General features: G+C 36.4%; 1 protein-coding gene across 6 annotated transcripts in view; it reads left to right on the top strand.

Moving 5' to 3' along the window:
• Positions 1–16,413, top strand: part of ARHGAP26 (Rho GTPase activating protein 26) — a 264,334-nt gene that overhangs the window by 187,461 nt on the left and 60,460 nt on the right. For 4 of the 6 annotated variants that reach the window (XM_088133702.1, XM_088133700.1, XM_088133699.1 and 1 more), the window contains exons 18-20: positions 3,491–3,650; positions 4,821–4,959; positions 7,341–7,497. In XM_088133702.1, the coding sequence (XP_087989828.1) occupies positions 3,491–3,650; positions 4,821–4,959; positions 7,341–7,497 (456 nt within the window). Of the gene's footprint in view, positions 1–3,490; positions 3,651–4,820; positions 4,960–7,340; positions 7,498–8,060; positions 8,135–16,413 lie in introns of all 6 variants that reach the window. The other 2 variants (XM_088133705.1, XM_088133703.1) reach the window with 1 other exon arrangement.

Raw genomic sequence — 16,413 nt, 5'->3', positions numbered from 1 at the left:
GTATTAAAGTTGAAGGTTGTTTGGGAAAGGCAGTCAGGGAAAAGTGCAAAACTATGTAAAAAAAGTTTTTTTTCCTGACTTTGAAATGGTATTACAGCTAAGGCGTCAGTTTCTATTTCATTTTGTGTATACCCTCCTATCAGAAAGTTCATAGTTGAATAACCATTGAGTTAGTTTAAATTAAATTTTACATTTTTTTAAAAAAAAGGCATTCCTTATTAAGTCTCTGAACTTAATATATGCATAAAGTGTTTCATAAAATGTAGATTCAGTTTTATATTTCAGCATTTTTCATGTGCATATTTCTTATTTATAGCCATTTATGCCCTAAAGTGATTTCAGAACAAAGATTGGATTTATAGCGATGAATCTTAATTGCCCCCAATGGCTTTCAGATCATTTTCTTTGCTATGTCATTTTCTGCTGTGGAATATTAGTACATCTTATATTAAATACTGTACTGTTCTCTACTGCTGTAATGACAAGAATAAATGCTAGTATTTGTTTTGTGCTATTCCTGTTACCTGTACATATCATGTTCTCATCTGTTTTCCTAGAAAAGTGTACACTGAAAGACATCTGCTTCTTTCATACAAGTGCCCTGTTCCTGGGCCAAAGATGTAATAGTGATTCAAAGCAATTATATCCTGGCATTGTTTTTTATGGCTGGTATGAAGAGAGCAGCCTATAACGATGTAAAGGATTAAAGCTGCTTTTTATTCTGTGTGATTTTTTTTTTTTTTTTTGGTATACACACACACGGATGACTGAATACTCATTGATGTAGTGGGAAACCACTTCCTCTAATGGGGAGCTTGAGAAGTTTTTCCCAAGATGACTGAATTCTACCTGTCAAAGTAAAAGGAGAATTATGAACAACGTATGTGTTTCTGGAAGGTGTGTCATAGTATGAACGCATTCGTTTTGGTCAAAAAATAAACACTTTCTAAAATAGGTTGAGTTACCAGTACAGGTATGCTTTATGCTCTCAGGATGCTATAAAAATGTTAAGAATTGCTGAAAGTGTTTGTTTTTTTCCTAGGGGCATCATTATATCATGTAGCACTGACTAATGATGACATAGAATCTCATATCATGTTTCCATAGTAGCACTTCATAGCAGTGGCAGGATGTTTACCATTTATATATTTATGCTCTGCATTTATTGTGGAGGTTGTACTCTATGCATTGTATCTGAGCAAATGCTCTGATTTCTGCAAGTACTCCTATGGACTCTTCTAAGTCAATTGATTACTTTTTATTGAAATTTGAAGCCTACATATTCAGGGTAGCTATTAATTTGAACAACTTCCAACTTCCATGGTAGATCAGGTAGCCATACAGTTGGTCCTGGACTACTTTTCTGTTTTAGTGAATTAATTGTGTTTTTTAATTTGCATTTCATAATAGTGGAAAATATTACTTTTGATTTTCTCAAACAAGAGAATTAAAAGCATCTGAGAAAAATTAATAGTACCATTTTCCCCTATTCCACTATTAAAATCCTTTTAATTTTCAGTTCATCTTATTTAATGGTTATGAAGATTATTTTGAGTGTTTGGTTTAAGTGTTTTAGTACATCAAATGTTTACAAGTAGTGTCTATACAAACGTGTGCTAGACATCTAATGTATATTTTTGTAGAACAAGAATTGCTTGTAAAATCTTATCTTTATTAAAACATATGCCAATTTGATTTTTTAAATCATAAAAAAGGAAATCATAGTAATCATGAATGAATCATTTAAAACTTCATTGGAGTTCTCAGATTTGTCTTTTGGAATTGCAAAATCACCCCTTTCCCCATTTTCACCAAGTAAAAATGATTTATTTACAAGTTCAGCCTGGAGCAATAGTAGTTATACCCACCACTGATGCTAAGAGTTAATCTGAAAATATTTCTTTTAATGTTGGTAAAGTATTTAAATATTTTTACCTTGTTCTTGGGTTTGGAATTTATGAAATGTCTGCTTAGCTGCAATAATTTTCCTGGCGAGCAAAAGGCTATGAAATCATGCAAAATGTATTATAGTTATTAATAATCTTTCAGCCATTTCTGTATACATATTATCTAAACATAACTTAATACCCCCAAACAGAATTTTGCAGATAGAGAATGAGAACTTGATTCAAGTCAAATGCTGTCTGTAGAATGCTTATAATCAAATGATGTAGTTTGGGTTAATTGGAAGAAAGACTTGACCTGGGATCACTCTACAGTTTCAGGTTGCAAGAATGCTCTGCTGCATAAAAGAAGCAAAAATATCTTGCATTTAAAAAGAGAGTATCTTCCCCCAGTTCCCTAAAATATTTGAGAGTACTGTATTATATTGCTGGTTGTGCATTGATAGTTCTACATGCATTTTAATAGTAGGCCCTCCCGGGAGCTGAGCATGGCCTGAGAAATCAAAATATGTCTCTTGTGAACAAAGTAGCTTTTACTGATATTTTGCCTTATATTATTTATCTTCAGTAAAAGAGATCCCCGTTCTTTCCTGTCATACATAAAATTCTCAGTTCTATCATGATATTAACTTGAACGATATGGCTGCGTTGTTCTTTCTTCAGTTTCTTGACAATGTAAGTTCCTAGTAGGTACATGTTTTTCCTAAGCCTGCCATGTGTGCCTCACTTGTTCTTTTCAGTGGACTCTGTTTCCTTTTGTGACCTACACCTCAGTCATTAGAACCATGTAGGAAAATCAGAAATGATGGATTTGGGCTTCAGTTGAGACTATATATATTATATAATTCAGGGTACAGAAATCCCAAAGTATACAACCTTACCTGTCTTCTGTTCAAATCCTACAGCCATATTTATTTGAGATTTCTTTCTTGCTGTAACACTTGGCTTGTGTGATGTAGATTACAAGTGAATTCAAAGGAAATCTGTCTAATAACTGACCTCAGTGAGAGACATGCATTAAATTAACATCAGGTACCACTTAGTCTGAGCAAAATAAATAATATTGTTAACAGCCCATAGATCTGACTACTGAACAGAACATTATTCAGTGTATTTTCTTCAATACATACAAGCCAGTACCCTTTTTCCAGATCACAAAACACTTGTGATTGGTCCAATTTGAATGGAATTTATCAACAAATCCATCCTATTCAGTTTCAATGTATTCAGAATCCTGCTTATTTTTTCAGGGTAGTCGATGTCAGTTTAGCATATCTCAAGCAGACTATTATAACCAATGATGGTCACTTTGTTCTTCTGAATTTGATCTCTACATAGAAACAAGTGGCCATTTTCTTTGCAATTTGGATTCCTTGAACTGTACATGGGTTTATAGACCTGTATAGGAGTGTTATCAATAGCATACATTGACTTTTTATTGGCTTTGCTATTAAAAATCAAAATAGTAGAGTATGGCTCTGCAGAAACTCAAAAAGCATTGTAGGTTCCAAACTTATTTTTAAAAATGGGCTAGTGTTTAGATTTGCTGGGCCTGTTGAAAATCTATTATATTTGTTTCATTACAGTGTTGCTAAAAACCATGAACAGAATCTTATGACTGTCGCAAATCTGGGAGTTGTTTTTGGACCAACATTAATGCGACCACAAGAAGAAACTGTTGCTGCAATTATGGATATCAAGTTCCAAAATATTGTGGTTGAGATTTTAATAGAAAACCATGAAAAGGTAATTTATATTTGAATTGTGCATGTTCCGTGTTTTAAAAAAGTGATTGTTTACAAATGTTTTCTAATTCCAGTGAATATTTAGCAGCTGTCAGCTGCACAGAACACTGGGAAGAGACAAGAAGTAATAGGCTTGTCTCTTGGAGCCTGCCAGTCCGTGTTCTCGTCATGAACATTTTTACTGATTAAGAGATGTAATGTTTGGATTTCTCTATCCTTTCACTGAGGAAATTCTGAAGTCCCAGACCACTCATAACAGAAATTACATAGTGGAAAAAAAAGTTTCCCTCCTGCTTAAGGAAAAAATAATGTGGGTGTGACATTGAATGAATCACCAGTTTAATTGGAATGAATAATTTTGTACCAGCTTAAGCTGCTTTATTTAAGCTGTCATGGTTCCCTTTAGAATACGGTTTGTGGGGGAAAAAAGATCCAAAGGAATGATACTTTGGGAAGCATCAGAAGTAGTTTCAGCTCAAAGAAAAAACTTAGAAATCCATCATGGTTAAAATTATGCAAATGTACAGTAAATCCTCGATACGGTTCACAAAGATCAGGGCTCTTTTTTTCCTCCCAGGAAGAGGTTTTGCTTAATTCCCAGTTTTGTTTAATCCCAAGAGGTGATTTAATCTTTAAAGCTAATTGAAAAGAAGAAGAGTGGTTTAGAATATTGTCAGTCCAGTGAGATTATTAATTAATAGCTTTGTACCTTTTCAACAAATCAGTGCATATTCTCATCATAAATTTACTTACTTCCCTTTGAAGATTTGCGTGCAGCATTTGAATCAGCTGTGTCAGCAAAGAAGTTGCAGATTGAAATTTTTTGCCTCTAAGAACTACTGGCTGAATTGTAGTCTGATATGGATTGCCAGGATAATTAGTGTGCAGGTCATTACATTGTCTGCGTAATCACAAAAGCTAGATAATCTCAGAGGAGTTTAGTGTTAGACTTACCTCAAAAATAGCAAAAACGTAATGAATATTGTTGAATGGTTAATCTAAAAAACATTTTCTCTTTCTTTTATCACATCATTTTACTGTTCGTTACAGCCATTTTTTTAGGGTTACCGCTTCTGCACACAGTTCTTTAGGTTTTAATACAAGTTGCCCCTTTCTCATGTCACGTTTCTAACTATTTCAAATTCTCTTTTCTTTGTTCAAAAAATAATAGATATTTAACACAGTGCCTGATAGTCTACAGTCAAATTCTCAACTGCTGTTGTCTCGAAAAAGGAGTACAGATTCAAAGCCACCCTCATGCAGTGAGAGGCCCTTAACGCTTTTCCATACACTGCAGCACAATGAAAAGCGTAAGTATCTTCATTCCTTGTGCTGAGCATTATGTTGCACTTTGCATAATCTACATAATTTGGGAATGCCGTTAATAAAGAGAAGAAATTAGGCTTGTAAAGTATCTTGGCTTTCTTCCCTTCCTGGTTTAAAAAAACTGTTATCAATGCCAGTATGAGATTTATGACTTCAGCAGCTTTCCATTCTCCCATTACTTTGTTCCATGCCTTTAGCTAGGTTCACGTAATTCCACCCATCAAGTAGATATGGTGCTGTTTGCATATAAGTAACCTTAACTCAAGTTGCAATCAAGCTGAGCAAACTCGATGCCAGACTAATGTGTGTGTGCTCGTTGATGATGATGATTTAATACTTAGAGAAAAGAAGGCAAATAGAGAGGCAAAGAAGGGATATAAAACTTACTGTTAGAAAGTATTACCATTGGGAGGCTCCAACTGGATGATTAAGTTCTCCAGTTTTTCTTTTCCCTTTACACAACTAGAACTTTCTGTCTCTAGAAGGCACACAGGTTTGCTTTCTTTTTGAAAAGCATTCCATGCACAATTCTCTCTTTTGCATGTGAAGTTCAGTCATAACGGACTCTTAGATGACCATTTTAGGCTATTTTGCATGAAAAGAAGTTAGGTATAATGGTATTTAGACAATCATCTTCCCCTTTGCTGCTTACTTCGCAATTTAATATAAATAACAAAAATGAACAATAAATGGATAGAGATCTTCAATCTCTTTATTGCTTAATTGGTCTTAAGTAGGAGTCATCCTTGGCTGATTGTCATATAGTGGAATGGTTACTTTAAAAATGCAAGTATTGTATTCAAACAGCCTTCTTATATTTAAGTCAGCCTTTCCTAATGTAGTATTCTTCAGATATGCTCGACCATCACTTGTAGAATTCGTAGTCGGCCATTGACCATGCATATCTCTTTGAAAACACTGATCCAATTACCAGTTCCCTCTTATGATGTCCCATAAAACAGGACAGAGGTGTAAATATCTGTAAAGGTTAAAAAAACCTGAGTAAAACACACATTTTACAGGTATCAGATAGCATGGTATTTGGAAATTATTATTTAGCTGGAAATAATAATAATTTTATATGATATTTATATAATATAAATAATGTTCTCATTTAGCTATTTATATGATTTAAACATTGCTTTTCTGCTAGAGGGACTAGCAATGATAATTTTAAAAGTTTTCCTAATTTCAGAGGAAAGTTTAAGAATTGTAAAATAAAGGCAAGCAAATGACTGCTTTGCTTGACCATCCTTCTTACAGATTCCTGCTAGTCATCCCTATGGCATCTTTGGAGGTAGGTGTCTTGTGATAGACAGAGGAAGCTACTGCCAGGTACTACAGTTATCTGCTCCAGAAAGCTTGAGCCAGAGGCCCTTCGGAGTCAGATGCTACTGAATTGTAAATGACAGCACCCCAGCCAGCATAGTCAGTTATGCTAGATGCTGGTAACTCTACTTCAGCAGTTTCTAAAGAACAGCAGATCTCTCCCATCCTATCCCATCCTACTGGATCATTCTTCTGAAAAGATACCATAATTAAGAGACTCCAGAGAACTTGGGAAAGTTAATAGTAGCATCTTCATTTTGTGGTGGTAATAATAATAGTTAATACTTACCAGTACATTGTGAATATTACATAAGTGGGAACAGTAGTCACTACTTAACAGAACATTCTGCTCAGACTAACTACAATATAAGAATGAAATCCATTCCATTTTAGAAGTATGAAAAAGACTTCTTGTCTTTTATGAAATGTAAACTGTAGATTTCATTTTTAACTACAAATTCCTTATTCTTAAGACAATGGAACTTAGTAGCAGAAGCCTTGAGTCTGTGACCATATATTGAGTCATAAAGCTAGAACAGATTCACTGGACCGAATGCATCCAGTGAATACTATTAAGAAAAAAAGGTATACGTCTACTCTCCTTTGTGTATAAAAATAACAAACTCTCATTTGTTTTGAAATGTATTCTGGGGCTCTAGAACTGTAACAGGGACCATAACTCACCATTACTGTCAACTCTCTACTACCCTAAATAATTTGCCATGTGGAATGCATCATTCTTGAGGAAGAGGCAGGAGTATTGTGAGAGTAGGATTATTTTTTTTAAAATCCCTGCACAAAGAAGAAAATCCTTAAAGCATGAAATGTTTCAGCTAAGTAGTTTTAGAGGAAGGAGCAAAAACTGAGCAGCCTTAATGCAGAAATAAGAGCACAAATAGTATAACACAACATTTTTCAACTTAGTGTAGAAATTCTAATAAATATGTTTTCAGAAATTCCAACTTTCTTTCTTTAAAAAAAAAAATCTTAATAAAAGTCATGTCACAGTATCAGTTCGTTTTGGTTTTTCTTTCAGAGGAGAACAGAAACAGTATAATTAACTCCAGCCTGGAATCAGTCATATCATCATCAAACATTAATAGCTTCCTCCAGTCCAGTAATACTGTTCAGCCTAACAAGAACTCAGTTGAATCTGATGCAGAAGTTATAAAACCCAACCGGCCAAATTCACTGTAAGTATCGGCCTGATTGATATACCAGCAGTTCTTCTCCACCAATCTTCAGATTTCATGACTAGGAACAAATGCTATTCCCCACTAGACTGTTGTTTCAATAATATTTTGTAAAATTAACTTCCAGATATGTACTGAGGGATAGAAATAATTATTATTTGGGCAAATATTTAACCTTTGGGTCTTTTCCTAAAACTGTTTTTATGCTGCTGCTTGCTGATTTGTGCTTATGTCCTGTACTTAATGCAAATTATGCAGAGGTATTGTTCAGTTTCACTTACTCTTAAAAGTAGAGGAAGTCCCTCTGTTCAGGAAAGTGCTTTTGGCATAGTCATTTACCAGCTGAATGTCTGCCAGTCTTTCTGCTGTTTGTGGATTGATAATTCTGCAATGAAATGATTAATCATAAATCTTAGGCTTAGAAGATCAGACCAGTTTATTAGGAACTGTTCTTATTAATTTTTGTTGAATCAGAACATTTTCTTTTTCCAAGCTCTGTTATGTCTGACTGAGTTATCCATTTGAACTTATCTATCCCACCTTAATTTCTCTTTGGCACGTAGAATCCAGTCAAGATTATGGCAATGACTAAGTATTACAAAGCGCCATCAAAGACTGCTGTTCTGTCCTCTATAAGGTCTGTGTTGCGCAACATACGTGTGTGACATCATTGCATTGTGAGTTTGTCATCCCCATTCACTGGCTGCTAGTTAAGTTAGGGGTAGGGAAATTCAAGAGAGAATGGCATGTGTTTAGTGTTGGTTGACATTTTCCAGGAAGAGAGAGAAGAGAGAGAGCTGATGCTTTTGATAGCAGCCATGCATACTCAATAATGCTAAAATATTGGAATTCAGTGTGCTTACAGCTAAGAAAATAACTGCTTTATGTTTGCCAGTGTCTACATTGTAACCTGCTACTTTCCAAAGTCTCATAGGTATAAAGCTAACCTGATCTTGCCTTTACTCACATATGTGTTTAGTCTACTGGGAACTTGAGAAGATCACAGAAGAGCACATTTGTAGGTTTACTCATTATTCAGTTGCAACTATGATACATTCCAATTAGCAAAGTATCCTCTCCTTTTTCAGTTCTTATAATTGCTAGTGCCTGATTTTTCTGGCAATGAAACAATTTTAAAGTGGAGTCAGCAAGGTTTGACATCCTAATTGTAATCCCTATCTCTTGCATTTGCCAGTAGAAGTTTTACAGCTACAAAAAATGCTGTTGGCTCAAAAAAGGAGTCTCTTGTATTGAAAAGGCCATTACGTTATTTTTCAAATGTGCCAAAAATGAATCCTTAATAAAGAGAGTTTTTTCATTTCCGGTGGAAACAGTGGGATGACTAATTTTATATTTCATGTAGTAATAAAACAGTGTTTTAATGCACCTAGCCATTTGAGAGACAGGTTCAGTTCCAAGGTGTGGAGAGAGAAGTTTGCATATAGATTATTCTCTACTTCATTAAATGGTGCTAAGAATTTTTGTTTCCAAGGGGAAAATTGAAAAAAGTCCTAAGTCAGTTAAAATAACGACTCTATTTGAAAGCATCAGGAATAGTGCCAAAACAATGAAATTAGCCAGTTTTAATCCATATTCATTTTATTATCAGTTCAGTTTTAAAACACTGAAAAAAAAATTCTGAGATGGGAGTTGTATTCTTGAGTGTGTCTGTCATTATCCTTGCTTATTTTAACTATTGGAAACCTCCTTAATGGTATAATATGACCTTCACTATATTACGTAGGGAACATCTCTAAGCTCACACTGAACTCAGAGAAACATAGAAAGAATGCATTGTAGGAAGAGAGCCGTATTAATCTGTGATAGCCAAAAATTAGAAGAAGCCTGATAGCACCTTTTCAGACTAGCAGATTTTATTAAAAGACATAGATGTTTGTGAGCCGTAGCACATTTTGTCAGAGAGATGGAGTGGCTAAATTACTGAAGAGTTTAAATTGAGATGAGTCAGGGGGAGGAGTGGAAGACAGGAAGGATGTGTAAATGCAGCTTACATGTGAGTCAAGTTATAGGTACCTTATCAATTAACAGTTGTAATATGTTAAAAACCCATTGCGTTGGTGAGTCTTGGAAGATAACTTGAAACCTTTCAATGTATGTGAGTTCAGCATTTTGTCTTTCAGTCATGCTGCAAAGTTTTTTTTTTCTCCCCAAGGTGGCTATTTGAAATCTGTAATGGAGTGTCCTGGGAGGTTGAAATGTTCTAATATTACTTTGTCCTTATTTTGAATTCTGATGTCAAACTTATATCCATTCATTTTGTGGCCCAAAGTTTGTATTGTTTATACTATATAGAATCCAGGGTGGCATTGCTGGCAGATGATCACATATATCACATTAGAGCATGTGAACAGAACAACGATATTAACATGTTATCTAGACCCTGCCAGCAATGCCCCTCTGGATTCCATCTAGGACAAACAGGACGAACCTTCTGTAAAAGAATTAATGGACACAAGTTTGACATCATGCATGAAATCATGCAATTTTTGATTTTCCTATTCTTATAAAAATGATCTTAAAAAAAAAAAAATCTGTGGTGGCCCTGAAGACACATAGGATGAATCGCAACCTTTCCATTTGCTTTTTCTCTTAAAAAATATATTTTTTCACACAAAATAATTGTAAGAGAAATCTTTACATTGCTTTTGAAATAAAGTTCATGTACACTTTTTGCTACTATAGAGAAGTTAGTTTTCTAACAAATACAACTTGTAGATGTTCCCCAGGTTTGTTCTTGTCTGTATATTGTTCTTTGGGTATCTTAAGGGTGAAGCCTTGGACTTCTACATACTTCTAATTAGTTGCTCTTTTTTTTTTTTTAACCTGAAGTAACTTCTATATTCCTGTAATGAATGTCCTTTTTAATAGAATTTTGCTTTATCTATCTATAAAGATATTTATGTCAGGAAACTCTCTGAACTTAACTTTGCTAAATAGCAAAGTTACTCCCTGTTTAAAAATCAGTTCAATTATTTTGTGAATACATTTTATTGATTAGGATTTCTTTTTATACAGAGAATGCATAACATGCTGGAATGCTGGATAGTAGCTATTTTCTAATTCTGCAGAATTTACGTACTGTCAGTAATTTGTTAATGTTGCTTAATAGTTTCAGGCAAATTGAAAATGGACCATAATCGTCCCTAGAAAAGTTAGCTTTATATTTTACTTATCTTTGTATGCATGTTTGCATACAAATGATTAAAATTCCATCCAATATGAAAATATCAAAATGTTCCTAGTTGTGGTAGTACACAGCCTATAGTACACAGATTAGTTTGAAGTAAATGCTAACACTGTTTAATAACCATTCATGTTCTGGATTTTTATTCACATAGTAAAGTACTTTCTTTAACAAGTCACATCATGTTTTAAAATTCACCTTTTTAAAAAATGAGTTTCAACTCCTCATTTTGTATTTTAAAACCCAGTCTTAAAAAATAAAGTCTAATATAAATATATCAATAGAAACTCAGTATTAACCCCTTAAACATTAATCCGTCATTCCTACCTTCCCAAGTTCTAGTCTGTGGTATATTTCTTGACTGTTATTTCCTTGACTGTTGGTAGTCAATCCTAAAGGGTAGAAGGTATCCACCACTTCAATATTTTCATTGTCAGTTCTAAGTCTGGTTGCTGTATCTGTTATCATTAGTTTGGTCTTCTTTACATTTAATCTTAGTCCCATTTTTTCACTGTGCTACTTGACCTTCATTACTACCCATTGCCCAATCACACTGAATTGGAATCCTGCCTATGTAAGGTATTAGTTTGTTAAAGTTAAGCTGTTACAGATTGATAGATTCTTGATAACGCATTTTTGTTGTGTTCTGAGTGGAAGCTGGAAGGTTTTTACTATGCACAAGAGTCAGCTGATGCTTAATATTGAATTACCCATTTTATGTCTATTGTCTAATTTCAGAGTAGTGCCCATAATGTGAATCTCATTAACTGACTAGAATAGACAAATTTTTTGGGTTAAAGTTAATGAAGTCCCAATAGGACTTTGCCAAATCATCCTATTCATGGGTTCAGATAATAAAGATCTTGTGTAGAAAAAGGGAGGTTGGACACCAAAGTTGAGGAAGCTTTTTTCTAATTCCTCCATGAAAACACTGACATTCTGTGAGGTTACACAAGTGTCTATGACTATACATCTGAAGATAGATACATTTGTCTATTCAAATGATACTCCACTTTCCATCACAAAATATTGAATAGTAGAATAAGAAACAAAGCATTAAAAAGAATATGCAAAACATTATTAAAATCCAATTAGAGTTATAATAAAACAAATAATTCTTTAATACAAAAGGCTTTCTAATTTTTTTTTTTTTTAATCTGCCAGCAAACCAGTAACAGGAAGGGAACCTAGCTTTGTCTCCTTTTTGAAGGAGTTTCAGGACTTAGACACAGCAACTGTGAGAGCCTTCGAGCATGAGTTCTCCATGGGAGGGACTTGGAGAAGAACCTCTCCTGCAGATCTGAAAGCCTGACCATGTCGTAAGGGAAAATATGGTATTTTACATAAATTGTTCCCGAATCATGCAGAGTTTTATTGGTTATAACCAGTTCTTTGAATGGCACCCAGAAACCAGGAGGCAATTACAGTGGTACCTCGGGATACGAACTTAATCCGTTCCGTGACTCTGGGCGTATCCCGAGTTGGTCGTAACCCGAAGGAAATTTCCCCATAGGGTTCAATGTAAATCCGGTTAATCCGTTCCGCCCTCTTAATTTGGTCGCACCCCGAGGCAAATTTCCCCATAGGGTTCAATGTAAATCCGGTTAATCCGTTCCGCCCTCCGCCCGAATTTGGTCGCAACCCGAGGCAATTTCCCATAAGGTTCAATGTAATTACCGTTAATCCGTTCTGGCGTCCACGGACCACACGGAAAGCGGCCGGGCGCGGCGTGGTGCGGCGCGAAAATGGCCGGGTGCAGCGCGGCGCGGCGCGGCGTGAAAACGGCCCGGCGCGGCGCGAAAACGGCCCAGCGCGGCGCGAAAACGGCGCGGCGCGGCGCGAAAACAGCCCGGCGCGGCGCGGCGCGAAAACGGCCGCGGACCACGCGGCAGGGCCGGAAAAACAGCCGCGGACCACGAGGCACGGGCGGAAAATGGCCGCGGACCACGTGGCACGGGCAGAAAATGGCCGCGGACCACGTGGCACGGGCGGAAAATGGCTCGTACCCCGAGGCGGAGTTCGCAAACTGAGGTAAAATTTTGGGGCCAGAGCTGGTCGTAACCCGAAAAATTCGCAAGCAGAGGCGTTCGTATCCCGAGGTATCACTGTATACTTGTTTTAACAGGAAATACACATATCCTGCAAGTGAGCCAATCAACAGTCTGGCTATAGAATTCTGGAGCAGCTGAAATTTCCAAATGCTTTTCTAATATAGTCCTGTACAGCATACGTTACAATAAACCAGCTGCAATGTAACTAAGACACAATACATTTTTCTCCAGATAGAAGTATTTTTAAGTGAACATAAAGCAGCAACGTTTGGTGGCTCATAGCTTAGCCAATATCATCAGGAAGATATTCGTGATTACCTTATAAATAGATGAACAAACAAACAAATATTTGTGTAAGATAATGTATTTTGGAAGGTAATCAGTGAAATTAGAAGCATTAGTGGTGTTACAGTCTAAGAGTGGAGGGCGCATTGATACATTTTCATTGGGAAGTTGAGTAAATTAATAATTCTGAAGTAATTGTATTTGTCACACTGACAATTATTGCTGTCTGATCATAATGAAAGTTGATCAATATAAAGTCTATCCCTTAATGTCGCTTTGGCAGAATATTAGATGAATCTATTTTGAAGATTGATTCCACTTTCAGCATCTTTTTAATGCACTAATTCCAGGGTATGAAAATTGAATGGGACATTAAGCATTAATCATGCCAATAGAGTTTTCTTTGTTTCCTAAGATCACTAGTGAAGATTTGATTTTTTAAAAAAAATCTTTTCCTTTTGGAGACAACTTCCCTGTTATGTTGTCACAGCTTCCTTAATTTATATATTTCTGATAAATCTGATAGTTCTGAAGTCAGAGAGCAGGGAGCAGCTTATTCTGAATTATTCCATTGGATAAGAGAAGTGACCTGTCCCACTTCTGATAAAACAAAACAAAAACCTTTCATACCTAGGTTTGAAACTCTCAGGGCCCACAATGGCAAGAAGAAAGGGTGGCACTGTCACTTAAAAAGCAGATCTAACTGTATGAAGGGTAAATGGAAGTTTCCTTTTTCAACTCCTCAATTCCATAACAAAAATTTATTTCGCCCACAATCCTCCAATACTTATCTAAGTACTCATATCTTGCCCCTCCTGTCTTTGGGAGAAAAATGGAAAGGCTGAGAGCAGCACCTCTGTTCTACACAGTAGAACATTCAAGGATGCACCTCTGAAGAGCTGTGGAAATTCACTGCAGGCTTCTTGATAAGCACAGAGCTCAGCCAGTCTTCTCACGGTGTTGCCTCACTGAGATCAGAGTGATAGAAAATGCAGAGTCATCCAAGAAGGTCCTACAGGCAGCAAAGTGTATTTCTTTTTAGCCTGGCTGGTCAAGTACAAAAATGCTCTGTCCCTCTAAGCGGTGCTGAAGTGGTAACCAGGGGGTGGTTAAGGTATATGCTGTTCCTCCTCTTTGAATTATTTTATGACAGTAAAGAAGATTGAATGATCGACCTGGTGAAAGTGAAAGGCTCCTTTCATATGCTGAACAATGTTTCTCTGGTGGCAGTAGCAACAACTGTGAACCAGGCTATTGTAATTATCCCAGAGGAAGAAAAAGGAATCCCAAGGATCAGTGTGATAAAATTTTAGCCATAAAGTTGTCACAGAGGTAATAGTTCCAAATTTTAGAGTTTAATGATTAACTCCATGCTCACAGCAATGTATATGTGTTGACTGAAAAATACATAGGCATGGAGGGTGTCTTCTAATCCATGAAAAATGACTGTAGGAAGATAGCCCTTAGGCCAACCCTGATGGGTAATTATTGATTATATGCAGTTCAGGTTGATCCTTGTGCCAAGGCCACAAAAAGAATACCTGAAACAGAGGTGAAGTTGGGAACTGTAAAGGTTACCTGGAACATATGCTAAACCACCTTGTCATGGGTTCTTTTTTACACTGTACTCAGTTAGATTGTCCCAGACTCAAGAGAGACCCAAAAGCACTGGACCCGGGACAGGTGATTTCTTTATATCTCCCTATAAGGGTTGGGGGGATGTTTTATTTTGTAAAAGCAAACATATAAAAGTGATATTTGAGTGCTTCCTACATTCTGTTGCTATCTCTATACATATGTAATTATCATAGTAATAGTATAGAGATACTATTATCTCTATACTATTATGATGTACAATTAGTACACCATATTGTACATATGTACTAATTGTACATCATATGCACAATATACATATGACAATGTATAAACATTAGTAGTACAATATACATATGACAATATTTATACTATACCCTATACTATTCTATTCAGTTAATATTATCTATTACTTTATTACCTGTTACTCTATTACCTATTAGATACATACTATATATATACTGTGCTCTACGCTATTACTAGTATGCATCAATAGTTCTTCTTAAGTCTTCTGCCATAAGTCCCCTCTCTCTGACATTTCTTCTTCTTTTTCTGTTAATGGCCAGCACATAGAGTTCTTTCACCTTTTTTACATTGTGCTTTGTCTTGCTGTGCCGCTATACTTCTTTTCCTCTCTTCTGGACCATCCACTGCTTCTGAAGGAAAAACACCTTATTTCATTTGGCTGTTCTATTCAGTTTGCTCCCCTTCATGGATCACTGCCTTGTCGTGGCAAAGGGGCTTGCATAACTCAATGAAGCCATGAACTATGCTGTGCAGGGCCACCCAAGACAGACAGGTCATGACAGAGAGTTCTGACAAAATGTGGTCCACTGGAGAAGGAAATGGGAACCCACTCCAGTATCCTTGCCAAGAAAACCCCATGGACAATGTCAAAAGGCTAAAAGATATGATTCCGGAAGATGAGCCCCTCAGGTCGGAAGGTGTCCAATATGCTACTGGGGAAGGACGGAGGGCAATTCCAAGTAGCTCCAGAAAGAGTGAAGCAATTGGGCAAAAGCTGAAAGGATGTTCAGCTGTGGATGTATCTGGAAGCGAAAAGAAGGTCCGATGCTGTAAAGAACAATATTGTATAGGAACCTGGAATATAAGATCTATGAACCAAGGCAAGCTGGATGTGGTCAAACATGAGATGACAAGGTTGAACGCTGACATCTTGGGAATCAGCGAATTAAAATGAACGGGAATGGGTGAATTTGACCATTATATCTATTACTGTGGGCAAGAAACCCTTAGAAGAAATGGAGTAGCCATCCTAGTCAATAAGAGAGTGGGAAAGACAGTAATGGGGTACAACCTCACAAATGGCAGAATGATCTCAGTGCGAATCCAAGGCAAACCATTCAACATCACAGTAATCCAAGTCTATGCCCCCACCACTGATGTCAAAGAAGCTGAAGTTGACTGGTTCTATGAAGACCTACAACATCTTCTAGAACTAGCACCAAAAAAAGATGTCCTTTTCATCATAGGGGATTGGAATGCTAAAGCAGGAAGTCAAGAAATAATTGGAATAACAGGCAAGTTTGGCCTTGGAGTACAAAATGAAGCAGGGCAAAGGCTAATGGAGTTCTGTCAAGAGAACAAGCTGGTCATAGCAAACACTCTTTTCCAACAACACAAGAGACAACTACACATGGACATCACCAGATGGTCAATACCGAAACCAGATTGATTATATACTTTGCAGCCAAAGATGGAGAAGCTCTGTACAGACAGCAAAAACAAGACCAGGAGCTGACTGTGGCTCAGATCATGAGC

Source organism: Python bivittatus, unplaced genomic scaffold, assembly GCF_059951505.1.
Source record: "Python bivittatus isolate LINGU-HERP-01145 unplaced genomic scaffold, Pbiv_v1 ctg000080_np1212, whole genome shotgun sequence".
Lineage (NCBI taxonomy): Eukaryota > Metazoa > Chordata > Lepidosauria > Squamata > Pythonidae > Python > Python bivittatus.
Note: the sequence above shows the minus strand (reverse complement) of the source record. Positions and strands in the feature narration are given on the sequence as shown.